Source organism: Pseudophryne corroboree, chromosome 9 (assembly GCF_028390025.1).
Source record: "Pseudophryne corroboree isolate aPseCor3 chromosome 9, aPseCor3.hap2, whole genome shotgun sequence".
NCBI classification, from domain to species: domain Eukaryota; kingdom Metazoa; phylum Chordata; class Amphibia; order Anura; family Myobatrachidae; genus Pseudophryne; species Pseudophryne corroboree.
Window position 1 is genome coordinate 40,199,953 of NC_086452.1, and position 27,828 is coordinate 40,227,780.

Genomic DNA, 27,828 nt, shown 5'->3' on the forward strand with positions numbered 1-27,828 from the left:
ACCCAATTTAACATGTGACAAATTGGTTTTATCATCTAAAAGAATTATAGAAACATGGAATTTGACGGCAGATGAGAACCACTTGGCCCATCTAGCCTGCCTAAGGGGGTCATTCCGAGTTGATCGCACGCTGGCGATTTTCGCAGCGCAGCGATCAGGTAAAAAAATGGCAAAACTGCGCATGCGTATGCACCGCAATGCGCACGTGCGTCATACGGGTACAAACAGCATCGTTGCTGTGCAATGCTTCTAGCGACGAATCCATTCGCACAGCAGATCGCAAGGAGATTGACAGGAAGAGGGCATTTATGGGTGCCAACTGACAGTTTTCTGGGAGCGGTAGAGAAAACGTGACCAGGCGTTTGCAGGGCGGGTGTCTGACGTCAATTCCGGGACCTCCAACGCTGGAATAATTGCACAGGATAAGTAACTACAGGGCTGGTCTTGTTTTGCACAAAATATTTTTGTACCGCTCGGCTGCACATGCGATCGCACACTTGCAAAGCTAAAACACACTCCCCCGAGGGCGGCGACAATGCGTTTGCACGGCTGCTAAAAGTAGCTAGCGAGCGAACAACTTGGAATGAGGGCCTATGTACACACACACACTTGCACGCTAGAGTAAATTTTTGTTGGGAGCCAATTAACCTACCAGTATATTTTTGGATTGTGGGTGGAAGCCGGATGTAAACTGAAATCTACTTGATAAAGAAATTATAAATACACTTCTTAAGCAGAATCCCCAGTAAGCACCCCTATCAGCCCGTTTTTCCGCAATAACACATGGGTCCGGAAAATCCCATGTGTTATCTGCCTAAAAATTAGCAATTTGTTGTACGATAAAAACGGGTAATAATCGGATGATCCGATAATACCATCGGGGTAAAAATCGCGATATTAGCCCATTTTTTTCCGTTCTGTAAATTACCGTCAGCGATAGGATACCGCCCGTAATTTCTAATATACCATTGTTTTGTTGCCCTTCAGTGTGAATAATTAAATGGTATGCCGTACCTTCTTGTTGCCTGCAGATATCAGTATTTCAGTTGCTGTCAATTGCATGTAGCCAACGGCTTCTATAAATAGCATTGGAAACGCTGACACCTCCAGGCTATGAAATGACAAAAAATGATCGCGCATTAATGAGAGTACCTAGGCCCTCATTCCGAGTTGATCGCTCACTGCCGTTTTTCGCAGCGCAGCGATCAGGTTACTACTGCGCATGCATATGCACCGCAATGGGCACGCGCTGCGTACAAGTACAAACCGCATCGTTGCTGTGCAATGCTTCTAGCGACTAATCCATTCGCGCAACCGATCGCAAGGAGATTGACAGGAAGAGGGCGTTTGTGGGTGTCAACTGACCATTTAATGGGAATGGTAGGGATAACGCAGGCGTGTCCAGGCGTTTGCAGGGCGGGTGACTGAAGTCATTTCCGGGATCAGAGAGGCTGAAGTGAGCGCAAGGGCTGAGTAAGTCCAGAGCTACTCAAAAACTGCAAAAAGTTTTTCGTCCCGCTCGGCTGCACACTTGCAAAGCGAAAATACACTCCCCTAGAGGCGGCGACTATCTGATCGCTGCTCTGCAAAAAATAGCTAGCGAGTGATGAACTCGGAATGAGGGCCCTTGTTTTTATCAGCAAGAAAAGCTCTAACACATATACAGGTTGAGTCTCGAATATCCATAATTCTAAAAATCTAAATATTTTTCGGGATAGGCCCAAAATTTATATCCTGTGTTAAATTACTTTACTCTTCCCCTTTAGGACAGGTCTGTGTTAATGAATATGTGGCTCCTTCCTTCAGCCTCTTTAGGGGTACAAGACAGGACTGCCCTCTTTCCCCAAGCCGTTTTCTGTTGGCTATTGAACCTAGTGTGTATCATCCAGTCACCCAGGCATATGAGGGTTCCAGATTCAGCAACGGGAGGACAAAGTTGGTCAAAATGCTGATGTCTTCTCAGATGCGAGCCGCTCTTCTCTCAGGGGTGGACTCCTTTGGCACTTTCTCTGGGCTGCACATTAACTGGAATAAATCTGCTCTTCTCCCTGTCCACGGTCCTTCCTCTCCTGTAGGGTCCTAGATCACTCCATTGGAATGGACTTCCCGGTTTAAATATTTGTGTAAATGGATCACGACATCTATATCGTTTTTTGTCCCACTAAATGTCCAGCCACAACTTGACTATCTGAAGTATAAGCGGCATGTTTGGAATAAACTTCTTTTGACCGTTACTGGTCAGGTAAACCTGATTAAAATGGTACTTCTCCCTACTTTTTTAATATGTATTCCAGAAGGCCCCTGTTTATATTTCCCCTCATATTTTCCATCTGATAGCTACCTTTCTTCCTTTGTCTAGGCAGACAAGCGGCCTCCGATTAAACTTAGGACTTTGTCAGTCAAGGGTATTGGGTGGTTTAGCTTTACGGGGGTGGGTTTTGGGTGAGGAGAGTGGGGATCTACATATGTTATTGGTGCGTTCTAATTCGAGAGCACACTCTCCATTACAACTCTTACTTGACGGTAGCTGCCCCGGGGAAGACGGGGGGAGGGGAACTCCCTTGGCCCCACAAGCTCACACGCTTCGAAAGCAGGGACGTGCCTTGGCCGGGGGAGAGGGTATAGACCCTGATTTGCCCTTATGCAATTCTACTACTCTTGGAGAATTGGCCCAGTTAGATAGTGGCCCTTTATGGTCTGGGTGGGGAGTCTCTTCTCTTTGTATAGTAATGGGTTTCTTAAAACTTTTGAGGATATTATGAATATATTCGGGGTCCCGAACTCCGTTTTTCTATTCTTTACAGCTTTGTCATGCCCTTTTACTCAGTTTTCTTCTAGACCTTTAGTGTTTGCTCCTGGCGCTATTTAAACCCTGTTGCAGACTTCAAGAGACTAACCTCTAGAATCCACTCCTATTTACTTACTGAAAGCTCAGATGCTCTATTGACATCACTTAGACCTAAATAGGGGGAGGACATGGACCCTGTAGAGGATGAGGAGAGGTCTCTGATGTTGCGTAGCCCTTTGTCCGCCACCTCTGCAGTACAATTTCAGGATTCAGCTTTTTATATTACTTTGATTCTGTGTATATTTAGGTCTGGGGCCTCTGATCGATGTCCAAAGTGTTCTACCCAATGATGTTCCTTTTGGCATCTTCTCTGGGATTGCGCTGTTGTACAAACATTTTGGGCACAGGTCACCATTTGTATTACCAGAGCAGGAGGTAAGATTCCTCTTGTATCTCCTAGAATTAGTTTTTTTGTTTTGGGTCTCTGTGATTGGATCAATAGGATCATGGGTCAATATATTATTAAAGCATTGACTCTAGCTAAAGTCTACCTCGCCCGCACAAGGATGGCCTCTAGGAGCCCTTCATTTGTTGAGTGGCGTTGATTGATGAATGATTTTGGGGGGTGGGTGTGTATACAATTACACCATGTGTAATTATATACACAAATATGACCGTATATATGGGGTTCTTCTATTTATTGTATTACTATGGGCGTTAGAGCTCCGCATGCCAATGGGTCGGCACCTGGCGAGATGGCATAATAACGGTTATGGTATAATAAGCCGTCAGTATCTCAGTGTCAACACCAAATGGGGTGCCGGACGAACTCAGACTTTTTTTTTTTTTTTCATTTACGAGGCATGAGCATGCCGACATCCCACACATCAGACGAACTTAGACTCCATTACATCCCGCCCCCAATATTTAATTAAAGGGTCCCTTTATTATAAACCCATTGCTGGTCCTTCCCATATTGATTAATCTGAAAGTTCCTCTTCTGTTAGTAGATGAGGAGTCTGAGGAAGTAACTAATAGTTGCCGACATCCTGGCCGGGTTGGCACAGCAGGGGAGCGATGCGGGAGCATGTTTGAATTCTGACAAAGCACCCCTCCTTCCAGGGTATCCGTTTGGATGGTCGACCATGTTAAGGTCGACAGTCATTTGGTCGACCAATTTTGGTCAACATTTATATGGTCGACACATGGCTTTTTTTAATGATTTTTAATTTTTTCATTCTTTACCATCCACATGGACTACGATTGGGAATAGTAACCTATGCCGAGCGCAGCGGCAGCAGAGCGAGGCACCGTGCCCTCAGCATGGCGAGCAAAGCGAGCCATGTGAGGAACAACGGTGCACTAATTGGGTTTCCTGGTCATGTTACGGAAAAAAGGACACCAAAAAACAGTAACAAGATCCATGTTGACCTTTTCATGTGTTGACCTGTCATGTATCAACCATTTTCACGTGTCGACCATTAGTCCACGTTGACCATGTCAATGTCGACCAATAGTGGTTGACCTAATGACTGTCGACCTTAACATGGTCGACCATTCATACCGGAGCCCCTTCCAGTACATGCTTTGAATAATGGGACCTGATTCTTCTTGAGAAATGGGGGGTAATACAGAGTTTGGCTCTGAAGGCCACAATTTCTGTCAATGATTTAGCGGCATTACCTGCGACAATGGTAGCTCTCTCTCCCACTTCCTTCCACATTCCTCTCTTATGCAGGGACTCACAAGCACTCCTTACGTTTCTTGCTAGTCAGACATGACTTACCTATCCCCCCATGTCATATAGGAGATATTCATTTGGGATTTTCTGCCAATTCCAAATTACAGGCCTGTGTTAGACCCTCCTCTGATTTTCATGATAACATCAGATGTGTCTCCACTGGGATAGAAATATTTCTCCCACAACAGAGCTATACAAGGAGAGTGGTCAGGGGAAGTAAAGAACCTTCATATACGTACTTTAGAACTGAGAGCTGACAAATTAACTTTTCAATCTCGTTAACCTCCGGAGAGCACACAATGCTCTATTTCTTCTGTGGACAATATGGCATCTATGTCCTACATAAAATGAATGGGGTAAAATCTCTTAACGTTCATCTGCATGAAAGCTTTGGGCATTTGACAGCAGGCTGTATTTGAATTCTAAAAGTAATAGACCTGCCTGGAAATATTAACTAACTGGCAGATTCCCTTTCTCTCTTTGACTACCGAGACTTCCTTATCAGATATTGGGGGTCATTCCGAGTTGTTCGCTCGCAAGCTGCTTTTAGCAGCTTTGCACACGCTAAGCCGCCGCCTACTGGGAGTGAATCTTAGCTTATCAAAATTGCGAACGAAAGATTAGCAGAATTGCGAATAGACACTTCTTAGCAGTTTCTGAGTAGCTCTAGACTTACTCGGCATCTGCGATCAGTTCAGTGCTTGTCGTTCCTGGTTTGACGTCACAAACACACCCAGCGTTCGCCCAGACACTCCTCCGTTTCTCCAGCCACTCCGCGTTTTTCCCAGAAACTGTAGCGTTTTTTCATACACTCCCATAAAACGGCCTGTTTCCGCCCAGAAACACCCACTTCCTGTCAATCACATTACAATCACCAGAACGAAGAAAAAACCTCGTAATGCCGTGAGTAAAATACCTAACTGCATAGCAAATTTACTTGGCGAAGTCGCACTGCGGACATTGCGCATGCGCATTAGCGACTAATCGCTCCGTTGCGAGAAAAAAATAACGAGCGAACAACTCGGAATGACCCCCATTATGTCTATATCTTATGGGCCCTACATATTCGTCGATCCGCCGCCAAACAGCCTGACAACGGATACGGGCGACCCGGCGGCGGCGGGGGGGGGGGGCAGTGACGGGGGGGGGGGGGGGGGGGGTGAGGTTTCTTCACTCCCCCGTCACCCGGCTCCATAGCAGTGCAGGCAAATATAGACGAGATCGTCCATATTGGCCTGCATGCACAAGCGTCGGGGCACCAGCGATGAATGAGCGCGGGGCCTCGCATCGTTCATCGCTTGTGCCTCCACACTGAAAGATATGAACGGTATCTCGTTCATATCTTTCATTAATATCGCCCAGTGTTTCGGGCCCATAAGACACTGGCTTCCCTTTTAGCTTTAGCATTTGCAACAATAAGAGTTCAGTTTACCACAGTGGTTCTCAAACTGGGTGCCATGAACCCTGTGGTGCCTTGGGACACTTGCAGGGGTGTCCTGGGTTGGTGGTCTGGGACCAATTCAGATTATTTATGGTTAAAGTAATAGGTGAAACCAGTGCTTGTGGATTCCAATCATAAAACATTTATTATTTTATTTATTGTTATTATGCTTTATTTATATGGCGCCACAAGGGATCCACAGCGCCCAGTTACAGAGTACATAAACAAATAATCAAAACAGGAAAACAGTGATTTACAGTTGAAGACAATATAGGACAAGTACAGGGTAACTAAACATAACTACATCAGCAGACGAAATAATACACAAGTATCACGACGGTATTACCAGTTTATTATATAGCGCAGTATATTCTGTTGTAGTTTACAATTGGAACATCAGTAATAGAACAAAACTGGAAAATAACAGACTTATGGGGGACATGTACTAAGCAGTGATAAAAGTGGAGAAGTGAGCCAGTAGAGAAGTTGCCCATGGCAACCAATCAACTGCTCTGTATACGTTATTAGTATGCAAATTATAAATGTTACGTCAATGCTGATTGGTTGCCATGGCCAACTTCTCTACTGGCTCACTTCTCCACTTTAATCACTGCTTAGTACATGTTTCCCATATAGGTAGGAAGGCCCTGCTCGCAAGATTACAATCTATAGGGAAATAGGCATTGATATACAAGGATAGATGCTACATATTGCATAGTGGTCCGGCCAGATTGCAAAGGTTCTTAATGGGCTGTAAGATATGGTCTCCCAGCAATGTTGGCCAAAGGTCAGGAGGGAATGAAAGTGAAGAAAGACGAAAATATGGGCGGTTATGTGTGGCCTGTACAGAGAGGATGTAATTAAATAGGGTGGCAATGAAGGTTATGCGGGTGGGTCCAGAATTTGATAGGCTTGTCTGAAGAGGTGATTTTCCAGGAACGCTTGAAGGTTTGAAGACTAGAAGACATGTGGACAAACAGAAGCGAGTCCTGTACCACATAACTGAACCTAAGGATGACAAATAAGCACAACTTATTTAATGTAATATATAATATAATTTAAGTCACTAGAACAAAGACAGTTTATCCAAAAAGCATGATTGTGTCATTTCTTACCATGGAACATGGGATTCTAATAGAGGGGCCTGAAGCATTTCTGTGGACTGGACTCCACAGTTCATATACCGTGTCTTGTCTACAGGAGTGTCCTCATTGTCCCCAGTGCCACTGCCATGCAGTGTTCCACAGGGCTCTGTACTATCTCTGTGTCCTCATTGTCCCCAGTGCCACTGCCATGCAGTGTTCCACAGGGCTCTGTACTATCTCGCAGTGTCCTCATTGTCCCCAGTGCCATAAGATTTCCATAAGCGGGTGCCTTCCCCTACACCCTCCTGCCTACCCCCTTCCTGCACCCGTTTATGCTCCCCCGAGCGTTCGTTAATGGGGCCCTGTGTGGCTCTCTACACCCCTGCCCTGCACCCATGTTCTTTAAATAGAGTTATTGATGAGAGTAGATTTAACTATCTAGACATTGTCTATTTTAAATACAGTATTGAACCTAAGTTAAACCTTCCACCATACCATATTTATGGCACTGATCTGTTCGACTGTTCTATTTTGTACTCCCTTTGGCCTGTATTATACATGAATTGAACCATATAGGCCATTATCATTTTATCATGATTTATCTAATATCTTCTCCCTCTCACACCACAATACCAGTGGCGTGCGGTGAGGTCAGTGGCTGGTGAGGCACAGCGGCCATAATGTCCGCCGAATACTACTGATCACCCCTACCGCCGCCGAGCCAATGCCCGCCACTGCCCCTGAGCCCACAAATACGAATCAATAGACCATCGGTCAAACACGGGTGTTATTTAATAGAACTCTGTAATTTACTAAGAATTTGTATTCTCAATCACTGCCGACATCAGCCAAACACTGCTGGAAAAGCATAGAATTCGTAAAAAATGGAGCTTTCAAAGAGACCTGCTTATTGCTGGCGTGTTGTCATAGTCATGCACGGATCAGTGAGATCCGTGCATGGTTATCTTTGGAAAAGGGTGTGAATGGGTTAAAAAATTAAAAAAAAAAAAAAAAAATGCGTGAGGTTCCCCCTCCTAAGTATAACCAGCCTCGGACTCTTTGAGCCGGTCCTGGCTGTTTAAATACTGGGGAAAAAATTGAACAGGGGTTCCCCGTATTTAGACAACCAGCACCGGGCTCTGCGTCCGGTCCTGGCTCCAAAAATACAGGGGACAAAAGATGTAGGGGTCCCCCATATTTTTAAAACCAGCACCGGGCTCCACTAGCCAGAGAGATAATGCCACAGCCGGGGGACACTTTTATATTGGTCCCTGCGTCCGTGGCATTACCCCCCCAACTAGTCACCCCTGGCCGGGGTTCCCTGGATGAGTGGTGACCCCTTAAATCAAGTGGTCCTCCCCTCCAGGCACCCAAGGGTCAGGGGTGAAGCCTGAGGCTGTCCCCAGCACTCCTGGGCGGTGGGTGCCGGGCTGATAGTCATAAGTGTGCAAAAATAGAATATTGTTTTTTTGTTGTGGAACTACAAGGCCCAGCAAGCCTCCCCCGCTTGCTGGTACTTGGATAACCACAAGTACCAGCATGCAGGGAAATAATGAGCTCGCTGGTACCTGTAGTTCCACAACAAAAAAATACCCAAATAAAAACACAACACACACACCGTGACAGTAAAATTTTATTAAAACACACTTACACACTCACACATACTTACCTACATCCCACGCCGGTCACGTCCACTTGTCCAGTAGAATCCAATAAAACCTGTAAAACAAGTAATTTAGGGAGGGATGTACTAACCTCCGCCATCGCGATAACTGCACTTTTCTCTGCGCTCTGACACTCCCCGCTCCGCTGCCCGCCGCTCCCCTGTCTGCTTTCTCATCCCCTTCTCCCTCTTCCTCACTGCCGCGGCCACTGGATTCTCTCATCGCTGCGCTCCCCCTGGCCGTTTGGCGCATGCGCATCCGGGTTCTGCTTTTCCGGGCATGCGCACACTGGTTCATCAATAAGTCAGTCCGCGCATGCCCGGAAAAGCAGAACCTGGATGCACATGCGCCAAACGGCCAGGGGGAGCGCAGCGATGAGAGAATACAGTGGCCGCGGCGGTGAGGAAGAGAAAGAAGGGGATGAGAAAGCAGACGGGGGAGTGGCGGGGAGTGTCAGAGCGCAGAGAAAAGTGCAGTTATGGCAGGGGTTAGTACATCCCGCCCTGAGACATAAAAACTTCAATACTGGGGAGGGGCAAAAAAAGGAGAGAGAGAGTGCTCACCGATGCTCCCCGTCCTCACGGCCTTCCGCATTATCACCTCCGCAGCCAATGATTTCCCCCGCGATTTCCGTGCAGCTTACTCAGCGCTGCGCCCCCGGCTCTGACGGAACCAGCCACGTGATGCGCCTGTAGCCGCAAAGTGTCCTCCCCTGGTCCCACACTGGCCAATCGCTGCTTCAAAGCGGCACTACAAGTAGGTGCCGCTTCTAGGAGTTTTCTTCAATGCTTTCTCCTGCCCTATTCCTGGCCCCGCCCCCCGCTTCCGGCCCTTACACACAGACACCGGGAGGCACTGACAGCGCTGCCTCAACAACACTGACAGGACTGCTTTTACATAGGTACGAATTGCTAAAATAATACAAAGGCTAAAGAAGATACTTATAACACATAACATGTGTCATAAGTATCTTCTTTGTATTATTCCAACATTAATGTCAGGGGAGGCACTGCCTCCCCTGCCTCCCCTGACTGCACGTCCCTGCTGCCACATACTGCCACCCCTGGCCCGAAAACTGATAATCATCCCTTTTGGCACATCAAATATAAATAAAATGTAGTAATAATAATAATAATAAGGCGCCATAAGTGTTTTGCAGCGCCGTACAAAGGACAGTACAGGGAGACAAAACTTAGCATAACAGTAAATAAATAACAAAAACAGAGTACAGGTAACAAAGAGCACCACAATTCTCATACATAATACAGCTAAGATGGAAGTAGCGAGGGAGTAATCATCGTACTACTTGGGGCTGGCGGCCATAGATAGAGATGAGCCTTTACCAGCAGGAGAAAAAGCGGTTAAAGATGGTCGCTGAGTAGGGGGGAGCTGTGAGTGAAATGTATCGAGAAGAGGGCTTAGACAACAAGAGGAAAGAGGCTCTGAAGAGTTAACAATCTAGTGGGGAGGGGCAACAGACAGATGACATGAGGTGCAAGCAGGCGGGAGGTAGCCTGATGGCAGTATGTAAGCAAAACAGAGATGGCCAAGCCATGAGGCAGGGGGATGGAGGAGCAGCCTCAGGACTAGGTTATGCATTGGAAGGGTACGCTTTGATAAATAGGTGGGTTTTCAATGCCCATTTGAAGCTTTGCAAGGTCGGGGAGAGTCTAATGGAGCGGGGGAGCGGGTTCCACTGAAAGGGTGCAGCACGGGCATAGTCTTGAACTTGAGCATGGGAAGTAGTGACCAGGGCGGTGGAGAGGTGACTGTCATTGGTAGAGCGTAGGCAGGGCCGTTTCTAGACAATTTGGCTCCCAGTGCGAGATTTAAAAATGCGCCCCCCCCCCCCATTGCTATAAAAAAAAATTGCGTGCCCCCCCCCATGTAGCCATAAAAAGAAAAAGCATGCGCGCGCGCGCGCTCCCGACAAGGGTGTGTGGCCTGATTAAAATGGGCATGGTCTCATTAAAGTGGGCGTGGCCTCGTCTGATATCATCACACCCACCACAGGGGGAGAAAAAAAAAAGTCCCCTTTTTACACATTACAGCAGGCAAGTGTCCCCATAATACACAGCGCGGCAGGCAGGTGTCCCCATTTTACACAGCGCGGCAGGCAGGTGTCCCCATTTTACAAAGTGCGGCAGGCAGGTGTCCCCATTTTACACAGTACGCAGGCAGATATCCCCATTTTACACAGCACGGCAGGCAGGTGCCCCCATTTTACACAGTACGGCAGGCAGATATCCCCATTTTACACAGTGCGGCAGGCAGGTATCCCCATTTTATACAGCGCAGCAGGCACGTGCCCCCATTTTACACAGTACGGCAGGCAGATATCCCCATTTTACACAGTGCGGCAGGCAGGTATCCCCATTTTACACGGTACGGCAGGCAGATATCCCCATTTTACACAGTACGCAGGCAGGTGCCCACATTTTACACAGTGCGGCAGGCAGGTGTCCCCATTTTACACAGTGCGGCAGGCAGGTATCCCCATTTTACACAGTGCGGCAGGCAGGTATCCCCATTTTACACAGTGCGGCAGGCAGGTGTCCCCATTTTACACAGTGCGGCAGGCAGGTATCCCCATTTTACACAGTGCGGCAGGCAGGTATCCCCATTTTACACAGTGCGGCAGGCATGTGTCAAGTGGGGGGGGAAGGAAGGGGGAGAGAGAGAGAGAGAGATAATACTTACATCTTCCCGCTCTTCGGGTCCCGCCGACTCACGTCCCTCGCGCCGGCCGCCTCCTCCTTCCAGGCTTATCTCCTCTCCTCCCTCTTCCCGAGCGCTCCTGCTCGGGGGACGGGGCTTCGCGGAATGACGCGTTTGCGTTGTGACGTCACGACGCAAACGCGTCATTCCGCGAAACTCCGCCCCCCGAGCAGAAGCGCTCGGGAAGAGGGAGGAGAGGAGATAAGGAGTCACAAAGTGCCGCGGCGGGCGCCCCGTGCGGTTGCACGGCTCGCCCGCCGCTAGAAACGGCACTGAGCGTAGGGGGCGGGAGGGAGTATGAAGGGAGAGGAGGTTGGAGATGTAGGGAGCAGTGGAATTAGAGATGGCCTTGTATGTGAGGGTGGGGAGTTTGAAGAGGATTCTGTAGGGGAATGGGAGCCAGTGTAGATTTTGTCGAAGGAGAGTGGCAGATGTGGAAAGGCGGGAGAGGAAGATGAGCCTAGCTGCGGAGTTCAGGACAGATTGGAGGGGAGCAAGATGGGAGCAAGCGAGGCCAGTGAGTAGAACATTGCAGTAGTCGAGTCGTGAGATGACCAGTGCACTCTGGGAGAGAAATTACCTGATGCAAGCAATGTTGTGTAGCTGGAACCAACAGGATTGTGCCAGAGCTTGGATGTGAGGTGCAAAGGAGAGGGAGGAGTCAAGAGTGATTGCCTAGGCAGCGGAGTTAGGGAACGGGGGAGATGACTGTGTTGTCAACAATGGTAGAGCTATTTGTAGGGGGTGAATAAATCACTCCTTTTACCCATGACAGCAACGAGTGATATGTGTGTAGATGGCCTATCCCACACCTCATATACCCACCAAATCAGCACACAACACGTGATGTACTTCATTGGCTATGCATAGGGTTACCACCTCGTCCCTGTAATTCTGGACACATATTTACACAGGTTCTGTGGCTTATTAAAACCAGATAAATGGAGTCTTCAAGTCACCCAGCCAAAGAACCTGTGTAATTAATATGTGCCAGAATTACAGGGATGAGGTGGTAACCCTAGCTACGTGCTGCCGATGTCAAATGCAGGAGGTGGTCCTAATAATGTGACTCGACCGTGTATGTTAATACCCAAAACATAACCGTGATGATATTGTTTTTTATACAAGTGTGACAGCCCTCATCCTTGCCGCTAGCTGCGGCAATTGTGAGTCGATTGCCGTGATTAGCGGATGTGCAATGTGCACTGCACGCACACCCGCAATCCATAGGATCTCATGGTTAATAGGCTCCTGCAAAAGGAGAGGCGGGTAGGCACAAATAATCACCCGCAACCATTTGGCGGTAAAGATGAGCGCTGTAACATTTGTATGACCGTGCGGCAGTAATGCTACTTAATTCTTTTTTATTAATTTTATTTTCACAAAAAAAAATCAAAATTGTCTTTGAGCGATAGTGGCGTCCTCGCCTACGTTACACTCCTCTGAAGAAGTCACGGACATGGGAAGAAACTGAGTGACTTTATTAAGCACAGTGAAAAAGATCAATGCCGATGAACGCTCTAAGCACTAAGAATACTCATAGGCAGAATCATTTTGAGAAACTTGTACAATTACTATTGAGTATAAGTGAAGTTCTTAGCACAAATTTGGCCAAAAATGTGAGCCCATCCACCGCTACCAGGTGAACTTCATTGGATGGGTCCCTAACCCCCCTAATAATAATATAACACATTCAGGGCCGGTGCTAGGGTGTTCGGCACCCTCCTGCAAACTGTAAATTTGTGCCCTCCCACACTTTATAAAGGGACAGCGTGCGCTAGAAAAGGGGGTTTGTTCTCACAAGGAATGGGCGTGGCCACACAAAGTACCCCCATTTCAATTAACGCCACACAGTAGCACAGTCGAATTCACATTACACAGCATGTAGTAGTGCCGCTTATACACATAATGCCCATAGATGATAGTAGCGCCCTGTATACGTAATGGCCATAGTAGCAGCACCCCTTATACGTAATGCCGATAGTAGTAGTACCACTTATACGTAACACCAATAGTATTAGCGACCCTTATATGTAATGCCCATTGTAGTAGTGCCTCTTATGCGTAATGTCCATAGTAGTAGCGCCGTTTAAACATAATGCCCACAGTAGTAGCACCGCTTATTCGTAATGCACAGTAGTAGCAGCGCCACTTTTACGTAATGCCCATAGTAGTAGTACCACTTATTCATAACACCAATAGTATTAGCGACCCTTATATGTAATGCCCATTGTAGTAGTGCCTCTTATGCGTAATGTCCATAGTAGTAGCGCCGTTTAAACATAATGCCCACAGTAGTAGCACCGCTTATTCGTAATGCACATAGTAGCAGCGCCACTTTTACGTAATGCCCATAGTAGTAGTACCACTTATACGTAACACCAATAGTATTAGCGACCCTTATATGTAATGCCCATTGTAGTAGTGCCTCTTATGCGTAATGTCCATAGTAGTAGCGCCATTTAAACATAATGCCCACAGTAGTTGCACCGCTTATTCGTAATGCACATAGTAGCAGCGCCCCTTATACGCAATGCCCATAGTAGTAGTACCACTTATACGTAACACCAATAGTATTAGCGACCCTTATATGTAATGCCCATTGTAGTAGTGCCTCTTATGCGTAATGTCCATAGTAGTAGCGCCGTTTAAACATAATGCCCACAGTAGTAGCACCGCTTATTCGTAATGCACATAGTAGCAGCGCCCCTTATACGTAATGCCCATAGTAGTAGTACCACTTATACGTAACACCAATAGTATTAGCGACCCTTATATGTAATGCCCATTGTAGTAGTGCCTCTTATGCGTAATGTCCATAGTAGTAGCGCCGTTTAAACATAATGCCCACAGTAGTAGCACCGCTTATTCGTAATGCACATAGTAGCAGCGCTACTTTTACGTAATGCCCATAGTAGTGCCGCTTTTACATAATGCCCATAGTAGCAGTGCTGCTTTTACGTATTGTCCATAGTAGTAGTGCCGCTTATATGTAATGCCCATAGCAGTAGCGCCGCTTATACGTAATGCGCATAGTAGCAGTGGTGCTTTTACGTAATGCCCATCGTAGTAGTGCTGCTTATACGTAATGCCCATAGTGGTAGTGACGCTTATATGTAATGCCTATAGTAGTTTATATGTAATGCCCATAGTAGTAGTGACGCCTATATGTAATGCCCATAGTGGTAGTGACGCTTATATGTAATGCCCGTAGAAATGGCACTTATACAAACAACCCCCCCGGACACACACACACACACACACACACACACACACACACACACACACACACACACACACACTCACACTCACACTCACACTCTGTCTCTCTTTCCCTTCACTTACCTAACAGTCTGGCTGGACATAGCAGCAGCCTGGTCCAGTGTAGCTCCGCCCCCATTCCGGTGTATCCACGCCCCCTTATCGGTCCGGACCAACCCCGCTGTCACAGGTGAGGGGGAGAGGAGGCTCCAAGCTGCCAGCACTGCTGCCTGTCATATAGTGTGACAGGCAAAGCAGCTGGCAGCAGCAGCAGGGGATGACAGACCAGCGCAGCAGCGGGGGATGCAGAGCAGAGACATCGCCTCTCCTGGCCTGGCGCCTACCTGCTCTGCATCCCTTTGCTGAGCGGGTAGCGCCGGGCCTGAACACATTATATACATTTATCCAGATCTTACCTTTAAATAGAGCCCATTCTAATATGTAGTCAGCAATGTAGGGACCTGTGCTAACTGAAAGCACCGGAGGGTAAATGGGAGGGGCGGTGCCAATACCAGAATGAACAAGCCTCGCCTTCAAGTGTACAATATGTACACAAATCTAGAGGAAAAAAGTGAGGGACTTGGACTGCACACCCTATTTTTACACATAATATGAAGTGCTACCATACCGAGGCTCAGTGGCGGAACAAGCAAGCGGTGGGCCCAGGTGCGACAAAATGCTTTGGGCCCCCCCCCCCCATCCAAGTCCACCCCAGGGGCAGTGCGCGCCGTAGGCGCGCGCAAAAATACATAGTGGCGTGGCTTCGTGGGGAAGGGGTGTGGCCACAAAATAATACCAACACAGTAGTCTCCATTATTCAAATTACGCCGCACAGTAGCACCACTACACCAGGTAGAGACCCTTTTACACCTTACAGCGAACAGATTCCTCTTTTTACACATTACAGCAGACAGCGTGCCCTTTTTACACATAACGGCAGACCGCGTGCCCTTGTTACACATTACGGCAGACAGCGTGCCCTTTTTACACATTACAGCAGACAGCGTGCCCTTGTTACACATAGCGGCAGACAGCGTGCCCTTTTTACACATTACGGCAGACCGCGTGCCCTTGTTACACATTACGGCAGACAGCGTGCCCTTTTTACACATTACAGCAGACAGCGTGCCCTTTTTACACATAACGGCAGACCGCGTGCCCTTGTTACACATTACGGCAGACAGCGTGCCCTTTTTACACATTACAGCAGACAGCGTGCCCTTGTTACACATAGCGGCAGACAGCGTGCCCTTTTTACACATTACGGCAGACAGCGTGCCCTTGTTACACATTACGGCAGACCGCGTGCCCTTGTTACACATTACGGCAGACAGCGTGCCCTTGTTACACATTACGGCAGACAGCGTCCCCATTTTTACACATTACGGCAGGCAGATTCCCCATTTTTACACATAGCAGCAGGCAGATTCCCCATTTTTACACATAGCGTCAGGCAGTCCCCCTGTTTTACACATAGCGTCAGGCAGTCCCCCTTTTTTACACATTACGGCAGGCAGATTCCCCTTTTTACACATTGCGTCGGGCAGATTACCCCTTTTTACACATAGCGGCAGGCAGTCCCCCATTTTTACACATTGCGGCAGGCTGATTCCCCCTTTTTACACATTGCGGCAGGCAGTCCCCCCTTTTTACACATTGCGGCAGGCAGTCCCCCCTTTTTACACATTGCGGCAGGCAGTCCCCCCTTTTTACACATTGCGGCAGGTAGTCCCCCCTTTTTACACATTGCGGCAGGCAATCCCCCCTTTTTACACATTGCGGCAGGCAATCCCCCCTTTTTACACATTGCTGCAGGCAGTCCCCCCTTTTTACACATTGCTGCAGGCAGTCCCCCCTTTTTACACATTGCGGCAGGTATGCCCCCCTTTTTACACATTGCGGCAGGTATGCCCCCCTTTTTACACATTGCGGCAGGTAGTCCCCCCTTTTTACACAGTGCAGCAGGTAGTCCCCCATTTTTACACAGTGCGGCAGGTAGTCCCCCATTTTTACACATTGCGGCAGGCAGGCACAAGAAAGAAGGAAAGAAGGAAAGAAGGAAAGAAAGAAGGAAAGAAGGAAAGAAAGAAAGAAAGAAAGAAAGAAGAATTATACTTACCCTCTCCGCTGGCTCAGGCTCCTCGGTGCAGCGTCAGAGACGATTCCCGGGCTGGAGAGAAGGAGGAGGAGGGAGGCTGAGAAGGGAGCCGCAGCAGCGCTGTGTTACTGGTGGAGGCGCTGCTGCTGCTGCCCCTCTGCTTCCCTATAGGCTGTTCTCGGAAGACAGCCTATAGGGAAGCAGAGGGGCAGCAGCAGCAGCGCCTCCACCAGTAACAAAGCGCTGCTGCGGCTCCCTTCTCAGCCTCCCTCCTCCTCCTTCCCCCGTCTGTAGTACCGCTGCTCCTCTCCTCTCCTCTCTTCGCCGGGCGGCTGTGCGCTGCGGGCAGCGGTTGCCCGCAGCGCACAGCGGCATGTAATGAGTCAGTTTGACTCATTACATGCTTGGGCCCCTGGACAGAGGCGGGCCCCAGTGCAGTGCACTGCCTGCACTGCCGGTAGTTCCGCCTCTGCTGAGGCTTCTAGTATCACACAGGGAAAAGAAAAATGTAGGTGCATTCAAAATACTGATAGTCAAAATAATATTTATAAACTGACAATTAACATGGAGTATGTGAAGTTCTTAGCACAAATTTGGCCAAAAATGTGAGCCCATCCACCACATCAAGGTGAACTTCATTAGATGGGACCCTAACCCCCCTAATAACCACCTAATACTAGCACCCACTTCTGCTTGAAGTGACGTGTTGAGGAAATCAATTAGGATGCGCACATGTTGGACATCAGGCCAGGTGGTATGTGGTGGAATGCTCCTCTGTAAACCGTGATGGTGGTATAGGGTATTGGTAATACCTCTGTAATAGAAGAGTCTTGTGCAGGACACCAATGGAGCACATGTTGCAGGGCAGACCTCATATCACAACCCTGCAAGCATCTATTGTTCAGCTGCACCATATGCAGCTTCAGCATCGATGTCCTTTCCATTTTTGATACCGCTGGTCTTCATATTATCCGCCAATTGTTTGAATTGCTTGTAACGGGCAAATACTGTGAAGTACAGGATAACCGCAGTGAACAGCAGCATAAAGATGAAGACAACACTGATGATGATGACTGTGGTGTTGATGTTTCTGCTCTTCATCTCTGACTTTAGGTCATCCATGTCATTCTGCAGTTCATCCATAACGTCATCTGTTGGTTTAGCGGTCACAGATCCGTCCCCATTAGTGGCAGCTGGTGGTAACGCTCTGATGTCTGAGCGGGGCGCTCCCGAATGTGTCTGTGTGTACATGTGGTAGGGAATATAGAGTGTAAGCTCCACTGGGGCAGGGACTGATGTGAATGGGCAAATATTCTCTGTAAAGCACTGAGGAATATGTGTGCAGGGACGTAACTACATATGTGCCGAGTGTGCGCTGCCCACAGCGCATAGGCACTGTAGGCGCAACTGGCACACTCTCTCTGACCCCCTGCCGCAGACGCCCGCATCCAGCGCAAAGCAGCTGTGGCGGCCCCCACCCGCGCTCACTTGAATCCATCTGCCGCTGCCCATCCTCTTGCCCGCAGTTCGCCTGTCAGCTTGCCTGCCTGTCAGATTTCCTGTCAGGCACCGGAGCTGTCCCCCCCCCCCCCCCCCCCCTCCGCTTCCTATGGTACCATTCAGAGCTCCGGAGCGCTGGGCAGCAGCTTACACATATCTTTAGGAGCCCGAGGAAGATCTACAGCGCAGGAATGGACCGAAGCGCTCAGCTTAGCTGTCAGATTTCCTGTCAGGCACAGGAGCTCTCCCCCCCCCTCCGCTTCCTATTGTACACATGACTTTAGGAGCCGGAGCCGAGCTAAGGAGCTCTCTGTCACACAGCCGTCTCTCAAATAAAAAAAATCAGGTCTTCAGGGGGGGTTTCCGGGTACATGGAACCCCCCCTGCATGTACCACTGCCGGAGGAAGACCTACAGAGCAGGAACGGACCGAAGCGGTGTGGGGTGAGTTAGAGGCGGGGGAGGTTACAACTGACAGCGGCTCCAAACTGATGTGCCTCACTGTTCCCTACATGCTATCTACACCCACTCTCTCTGCTCCCCTCGCTCTTCCACCCTAACTGCTTCCTACACTCACAGTCACTGTTCCCTACACCCACTCTCACTGCTCCCTACACCCACCCTCACTGCTCCCTACACTCACCATCACTGCTCCCTACACCCACTCTCTCTGCTCCCTACACTCACCGTCCTGCTCCCTACACCAACCCTCGCTACTTCCTACACTCACCATCACTGCTCCCTACACCCACTCTCTCAGCTCCCTACACCCACTCTCTCTGCTCCCTACACTTACCCTCGCTACTTCCTACACTCACCCTCGCTACTTCCTACACTCACCGTCACTGCTCCCTACACTCACCCTCCTGCTCCCTACACTCACCCTTGCTACTTCCTACACTCACCGTCACTGCTCCCTACACCCACTCTCTCTGCTCCCCTCGCTCTTCCACCCTAACTGCTTCCTACACTCACAGTCACTGTTCCCTACACCCACTCACTGCTCCCTACACTCACCCTCACTGCTCCCTACACCCACTCTCTCTGCTCCCTACACTCACAGTCACTGTTCCCTACACCCACTCTCACTGCTCCCTACACCCACCCTCACTGCTCCCTACACTCACCATCACTGCTCCCTACACCCACTCTCTCTGCTCCCTACACTCACCGTCCTGCTCCCTACACCAACCCTCGCTACTTCCTACACTCACCATCACTGCTCCCTACACCCACTCTCTCAGCTCCCTACACCCACTCTCTCTGCTCCCTACACTTACCCTCGCTACTTCCTACACTCACCCTCGCTACTTCCTACACTCACCGTCACTGCTCCCTACACTCACCCTCCTGCTCCCTACACTCACCCTTGCTACTTCCTACACTCACCGTCACTGCTCCCTACACCCACTCTCTCTGCTCCCCTCACTCTCCTACCCTCACTGCTTCCTACACTCACAATCCGTGCTCCCTCCACCCACTCTCACTGCTCCCTACACCCACCCTCACTGCTTCCTACACTCACCGTCACTGCTCCCTACACCCACCCTCACTGCTCCCTACACCCACCCTCACTGCTTCCTACACTCACCGTCACTGCTCCCTACACCCACCCTCACTGCTCCCTACACCCACCCTCACTGCTCCCTACACCCACCCTCACTGCTCCCTACACCCACCCTCACTGCTCCCTACACTCACCATCACTGCTCCCTATACCCACTCTCTCTGCTCCCTACACTCACCCTCCTGCTCCCTACACCCACCCTCGCTACTTCCTACACTCACCGTCACTGCTCCCTACACCCACTCTCTGCTCCCTACACCCACTCGCTCTGCTCCCTACACCCACTCTCTCTGCTCCCTACACCCACTCTCTCTGCTCCCTACACTCACCCTCCTGCTCCCTGCACTCACACTCGCCACTTCCTACACTCACCATCACTGCTCCCTACACCCACTCTCTCTGCTCCCCTCACTCTCCCACCCTCACTGCTTCCTACACCCACTCTCTCTGCTCCCTACACCCACTCTCACTGCTTCCTACACTCACCCTCACTGCTTCCTACACTCACCCTCACTGCTTCCTACACTCACAAGCACTGCTCCCTACACCCATTCTCTCTGCTCCCTACACTCACTCACTACTCCCTACACCCACCATCACTGCTCCCTACACACATTCTCTCTGCTCCCTACACTCACTCTCACTGCTCCCTACACCCACTCTCTCTGCTCCCCTCACTGCTTCCTACACCCACTCTCTCTGCTCCCCTCACTGCTTCCTACACTCTCCGTCACTGCTCCCTACACTCACCCTCACTGCTCCCTACACTCACCCTCACTGCTTCCTACACTCACCCTCACTGCTTCCTACACTCACACTCACTGCTCCCTACACTCTCCGTCACTGCTCCCTACACTCACCCTCACTGCTCCCTACACTCACCCTCACTGCTTCCTACACCCACTCTCTCTGCTCCCCTCACTGCTTCCTACACCCACTCTCTCTGCTCCCCTCACTGCTTCCTACACTCTCCGTCACTGCTCCCTACACTCACCCTCACTGCTCCCTACACTCACCCTCACTGCTTCCTACACTCACCCTCACTGCTTCCTACACTCACACTCACTGCTCCCTACACTCTCCGTCACTGCTCCCTACACTCACCCTCACTGCTCCCTACACTCACCCTCACTGCTTCCTACACTCACCCTCACTGCTTCCTACACTCACTCTCTCTACTTCCCTCACTCACTGCTCCCTACACCCTTCCTCACTGCTCCCTATACCCACTCTCTCTGCTTCCGTCACTCACTGCTCGCTATACCCACTCTCTCTGCTCCCTACACCCTTCCTCACTGCTCCCTATACCCACTCTCTCTGCTTCCGTCACTCACTGCTCGCTATACCCACTCTCTCTGCTCCCTACACCCTTCCTCACTGCTCCCTATACCCACTCTCTCTGCTTCCGTCACTCAGTGCTCCCTATACCCACTCTCTGCTCCCTACACCCACTTTCTCTGCTCCCTACACTCATCCTCCTGCTCCCAACACCCACCCTCGCTACTTCCTACACTCACCGTCACTGCTCCCTACACCCACTCTCTCTGCTCCCCTCACTCTCACACCCTCACTGCTTCCTACACTCACAATCACTGCTCCCTACACGTACTCTCACTGCTCCCTACACTCACCCTCACTGCTTCCTACACTCACCCTCACTGCTTCCTACACCCACTCTCTCTGCTTCCTACACTCACCCTCACTGCTCCCTACACCCACTCTCACTGCTCCCTACACCCTTCCTCACTGCTCCCTACACCCTTCCTCACTGCTCCCCATACCCACTCTCTCTGCTTCCGTCACTCACTGCTCGCTATACCCACTCTCTCTGCTCCCTACACCCTTCCTCACTGCTCCCTACACCCTTCCTCACTGCTCCCTATACCCACTCTCTCTGCTTTCGTCACTCACTGCTCACTATACCCATTTTCTCTGCTCCCTACACCCTTCCTCACTGCTCCCTATACCCACTCTCTCTGCTTCAGTCACTCACTGCTCCCTGCACTCACCCACCCTCACTGCTCCCTACACCCAACCTCACTGCTTGATAACCTCACCCTCACTGTTCCCTACACTCAACCTTACTCACTGCTCTCCACAATGACCAGGGCCGTAACTAGCTATGCACCATCTATAGACACCCCGACTGGCCGCCTATTCCCTCATGTGGTCCACTGACGGCCGCTCCTCCCGCACCCCTGTGCGCTGTGTCTGCCGCAGAGCATCTGCCGTCTATCACCCTCAGCCCCAAGCTCTCACTCTTATATCCCTATATTTTTGTTGCACGCCTACAATGCACACTGGCCCAATTTTTAATATGAAAGGGGGGGAGGGGGGGCGCCGATTCTGCTTCTTGCACACAGCGCAAAAATGTCTAGTTACGGCACTGTATGTGTGCACTATATAAGTAACTGGTAATAAATAAATAAGTACATTGTATATGAGAGAGACATACAGTACATTAATCAGAAAGTATATATAAGAAAGAAAAGAGGAAGAATAGTATAAAGAAAAAGGGTATGAAAGAAGACAGACAGAAAAGCATGACCGGTGTATAAGATAATGACTGCTCTGTATACAATAAACATATCATCTTTTTTTTAAGGTAGATATTTATTGCATTGTAGCGAGTCAAGCGAGTGCGTTTAACCAATGGCAAGAGAGACCAGTGTATGTGACTTACTACAGATTGAATCAAAGATGAGTATATAGAGTCACACCATCTGGCCCAAATATTTTCACTTTTAGAGGTCTATTTATTAACATTATTTTTACTAAAATAATGTAAAAAAGGGGGTTTTCTGTTTTCACTTCCTTTTCACATTATTTTACTATCACCTGAATGTACTAAAGGGCATTTGGAGCAGTGTTCATGAAAAACTGCTCCAAACCCTTTTTTCACTTTTTTTAGTAACCCGCATCGCATTCCCCATACTTATAATGGGAAATGTGATGTCGCCGAATTTACTTTAAAGAAAAATGTGAAAAAATACCGCAGTGTGCCCCGTGATAATCTCGGCTCAGGCTGGCGAGTTCACAGGGCAGCACTGCGATCTGCACCCTTTTGCCCAGCTTTCCCTGCCCCTGGCAGAGAAAGCTGAGCGGGGACCCGGCAGAGTGATCAGCTACGTGTGTCCGATGGACACAAGCTGATCACCGTGTAAAAAAAAGTCACAAAAGTAAAAAAAAAAAAAACATACTCACCTGTCCAGGGAGCCGGTGTCCGCTGCTCTGGTGAGCACTGCTGGGCGCCGGGTCACCCATATGCTGCGCTGTGACCCCGGTGCAGTAAAGTGACGCTGCAAAACGGCAGCACACCTTACAGCACCGGGGGTCACAGCGCAGGAGAAGGACCGGCTCCCTGGACAGGTGAATAGATTGTTCTACTGGGGAGGGGTCCGCGGTGCGCGGGGGTAGTCGCAATGGGGAGGAGGGGTCGACCGGTCGGCAGCGATGTCGGCGGGGGCGGCGCATGCACAGCAGTACATCGGGGTATTTTTTACGAAAAATACCCCAATGCTGCGAAGAGGCATCGCAGGGACAGAGCTTGACCACAAGCTCTGTTCCTGCATGCGATAATTCATACATCCCTGCGATGTAATCAATTATCGCAGTGCGAGTTGGGGTGATTTTATCACCTGTCATCCTGGGTGCGGATGGTGATACATAGGCCCCTTTGAATATGCTCCTCGAGACATATACACGTAGCGTTCGTGATCTATGGAAGCATTCACTAAAGAAGTCCAAGCCGCAAAGGTGGGGCCAGTTTTGGCCCATCCATGAGCGGGCTATACACACCTTAGCTAAAGCACATAGATTAGTGATATAGTGATTGTCTGGGCTGCCAGGCGCTAAATCCTCCTGAGCCCCTAATAAACATAGTTTAGGAGTAAGTAACTCAGTAGGGATACCAGCTACTATTGCCGTTTTTACTTGGGACCAAAAGGTGCGTATTACTGTACACTCGCAGATAAGGTGCCAAAACGTACCAGTCACATTCCGGACAATTAGCGGAAGGCCAGCCACCAAATGTAGTAAGTCTTACAGGTGTCATATAGGTTATGTGAAGAATAAATAGTTGTATCTGTTGGTATCTAATAGATCCCATAGAGCCACATATCATATTTACTATCTTGTAATTTTTGCTGGTTTGGTTTAGTTTGATGTTTTGTATCTTTGTGTGTCTAGAACATTGTCACGTTTTAACAAATCAATAAATGTTATGTTTTATGTAATAAAGTGAGTGCCCCAACAAGGGTATCCGGTCTTTAGGTCGACGACACTTAGGTCGACACTCATTATGTCCCCCGCTATTGGTCGACATGCATTAGGTCGGCATCTTTATTAGGCCGACATGGTCACTAGGTCGACATATGAGAAGGTCGACATGAGTTTTTCACTTTAAATTTTTTTGAACTTTTTAATACTTTACGATCCACGTGGACTACGATTGGGAATAGTAACGGAGCGAAGCGAGCCACGCGAGGGGACACGGTACACTAATTGGGATTCCCGGTCACCTTACGAAGAAAACGACACCTAAAAAATAAAAAAAACTCATGTCGACCTACTTCCATGTCGACCTAATGAAAGTCGACATAGTTACTGTCGACCCAACGATCCACACACCCCAAGAAGAGAGTACGTTTCTGATTTTCCCTGTAGTCTGACTCCAGTCACTCTCATGGGTGCACCTCCACAATTTACTCATTGTGTACTTACTGTATGTGGGTAAGATTGTTCTCCTATGCGGATTTCCCTACTCTATGCCTCTCTGTCGCTACCAGTGCCCAGGTCCCACTTTCCCCAATTCCCATGGTATATCATATGCATAAAGTACGTGTTCGATACAATCTGTTAGACAGGGATATACACAAAGGGAAATGTACATAATATATCGAAACTTCCCAAAGTCTGCAATGATGGACTTACTGTATACTTAAATACTATAACAGAACTTATGTGAACTGTTTTTAGGATCTTTGTGTGTCTTCCTTTCTTGTTTTGTTGACTTTTAATACAATATTATGTCCTTAGTTATGAAACGACATCTAGTGAGGATTCAAGCTCCTCGGAGGAATTCGGAGAAGCAAATGGTGAGAACACTGCGGTTGCGACAACTTCACAAGATTGTGACGGTGGTCACACGGACACCACGTCAAAGTCCGGAGACACAGAGGCAGAATCAGAGGAGACTTCAGGCCCAGCCGTATCGGAGGCCCAACAGCATAGGTAAACGCTGTGATGGCAGAATGTTTTGTTTGTCAGTAAGCTGATGAATGTTGGGGGGTCATTCTGACCCGTTCGCTTGCTGCTTTTTATTGCAGCCGAGCGAACGGGTCCCTACTGCGCATGTGCCAGCGCCGTAGTGCTGGGTTGGAGGGGGTGGAACGGTGGCGTTTGGCCGCCATTTCGTGGTCGCGGTTCGGCCAACGCAGGCGTGGCCGGACCGAACGGGGGGGCGGGCTGCAGCAGCTGTGTGACATCACACGCAGCCGCTGCGGGCCGGGGAGCGATGAGTAGCTCCCGGCCAGCACGCTAAAGCTGCGCTGGTCCGGGAGCTACTCCTGAAGTACAAAGGCATTGCCGCTTTGCGATGCCTTTGCACTTCTGCGGGGGTAAGGGGGCAGTGACATGCGGGGCGGACTAGCCCTGTGCTGGGCGTCCCCCCGCATGTCAGTGTGAATGATCGTAGCTGTGCTGAATTTAGCACAGCTACGATCAACTCGGAATGACCCCCATTGTGTGTTAATGAGACAAGAAAATATAACGCAATAGTGTAGTGTTAAAGGATTTTTTACAATGGAAACTTTCTGGAAAATGAACACTGTTTTGTATATAAAGCATTTATTATTATATGATAATAGTACACAATACCATTTAGTAAAAGCAAAACGTTTGTGTATATAGAGAATTCAGTACCTGCCAAGGGGATGCGGTCAGTTTTCCTCCAATCAAAATCCTGACGGTCAAAATCCTGGCAACCATTGACCGATGGTCAAAATACCAACATGGTCAAAATACCAACATTTAAAATACAGACAAAGACAAAATACCGACATTTAAAATGTCGACAGGTTAAATAGTCGACATGAGTTTTTTAATGATTTTTTTCATTGAAACCGACTTGTTCATACTTTACCATCCCAGTGGACCTGGAGGGGGAATATAATAGTGTGCCGAGTGCAGAAAGGCACCGTGCCCGAAGTATGGCGAGCGAACGCGGTACACTTATACGGTGTCCATGTCGACATATGTCAACATACACACCAAAAGAAATTAAAAACTTGTGTTGACTTTTTGACCTGTCGACATTTTAAATGTCAGTATTTGGACCTTGTTGGTATTTTAAATGTTGGTATTTTGACCATGTCGGTATTTTGGCCATCGGTCAATTGTTGTCGATATTTTAAACGTCAGGATTTTGATTGTAGGTATTTCATACTAAACCCCAGCCAAGATGTTTTTATTTTGTGTACTATGGGGGATATATAGATCAAAACTTGGAGAGAGATAAAGCGGATAAAGAGATAAAGTATTAACCATTCTGCTCCTGTCATGTAACAGACTGTGTTGGAAAACTGACAGATAGGAGCTGATTTATTTGTACTTTATCTCTCTCCACGTTATCTCCCTCTAAGTTTTGATAAACCTCCCCCTATGGCAGCAATTCAGTCAGAGGCAATGTATCACCGTCAGTGGCGTAACTACTGCCCCCGCAGCCCTCGTGGTGGCTTGGGGGCGAGGGGCTGCGGGGGCGCCACTGATTTACACAGATTGACATGCGGACGAGCGTCCGCATGTCAATCTGCTCCTACTAACCCTCCCTGCCGTGTTGGAGGGACACGGAGGGCACAGCGCGCGCCTCTCCTGTGTCCCTCCTGCATCATCTCCGGCGGCCGCGGGTCTAATAGAAGAAGTGCCGGTTCGTGAGCCAATCAGAGCTCACGAACGGCACTTCGTTTATTAGACCCGCGGCCGCCGGAGATGATGCAGGAGGGGACACAGGAGAGGCGCGCGCTGTGCCCTCCGTGTCCCTCCAACACAAACCAGCGGGGGAGCAGCGGCGGCGGGGGAGGGGGCATATATGGCACTGGGGGCATATGTGGCACTGGGGGTGGGGGTGGGGGAATCTGGCACTGGGAGCATATCTGGCACTGGGGGGGGAATATCTGGCACTGGGGGCATATGTGGCACTGGGGGGAATATCTGGCACTGGGGGCATATGTGGCACTGGGGGGAATATCTGGCACTGGGGGCATATGTGGCACTGGGGGGAATATCTGGCACTGGGGGCATATGTGGCACGGGGGGGGGGGGAATCTGGCACTGGGAGCATATCTGGCACTGGGAGCATATCTGGCACTGGGGGGGAATATCTGGCACTGGGGGCATATGTGGCACTGGGGGGAATATCTGGCACTGGGGGCATATGTGGCACTGGGGGGAATATCTGGCACTGGGGGCATATGTGGCACTGGGGGGGGGGAATCTGGCACTGGGAGCATATCTGGCACTGGGAGCATATCTGGCACTGGGGGGGGGGGATATCTGGCACTGGGGGCATATGTGGCACTGGGGGGGTATATGTGTACCTGGCACATAGGGGGGGGGGGGCTATATTGTGCACTGGGGTCATGTGAGTACCTGGCACCGTGGGGTAATATCTGGCACTGGGGACATATGTGGCACTGGGAGCACAGCCCTAGCAACAAGCACTACCCCCTAGCAATGAGCATGACACCCAGTGCATGAAACCCCTGGCAACGAGCATGACACCCAGTGCATGAAACCCCTGGCAACGAGCATGACACCCAGTGCATGATACCCCTGGCAACGAGCATGACACCCTGAGCATGAAAACCCCTGGCACCGTGCATGGAACCAAGAGCATGAAACCCCTGGCAACGAGCAGGTAATTTAAAAGTAATTAGAAGCCTTACTGTAGGACTTAATGTGTAATGGG

At 49.4% G+C, this 27,828-nt stretch overlaps 1 protein-coding gene across 5 annotated transcripts in view; it reads left to right on the forward strand.

Annotated features, from left to right (window-relative positions):
* The window catches only part of KANK4 (KN motif and ankyrin repeat domains 4), a 290,111-nt gene that overhangs the window by 173,976 nt on the left and 88,307 nt on the right, over positions 1–27,828 (forward strand). For all 5 annotated transcript variants that reach the window (XM_063939217.1, XM_063939219.1, XM_063939221.1 and 2 more), the window contains one exon: positions 24,900–25,094. In XM_063939217.1, the coding sequence (XP_063795287.1) occupies positions 24,900–25,094 (195 nt within the window). The remainder of the gene's footprint in view (positions 1–24,899; positions 25,095–27,828) is intronic.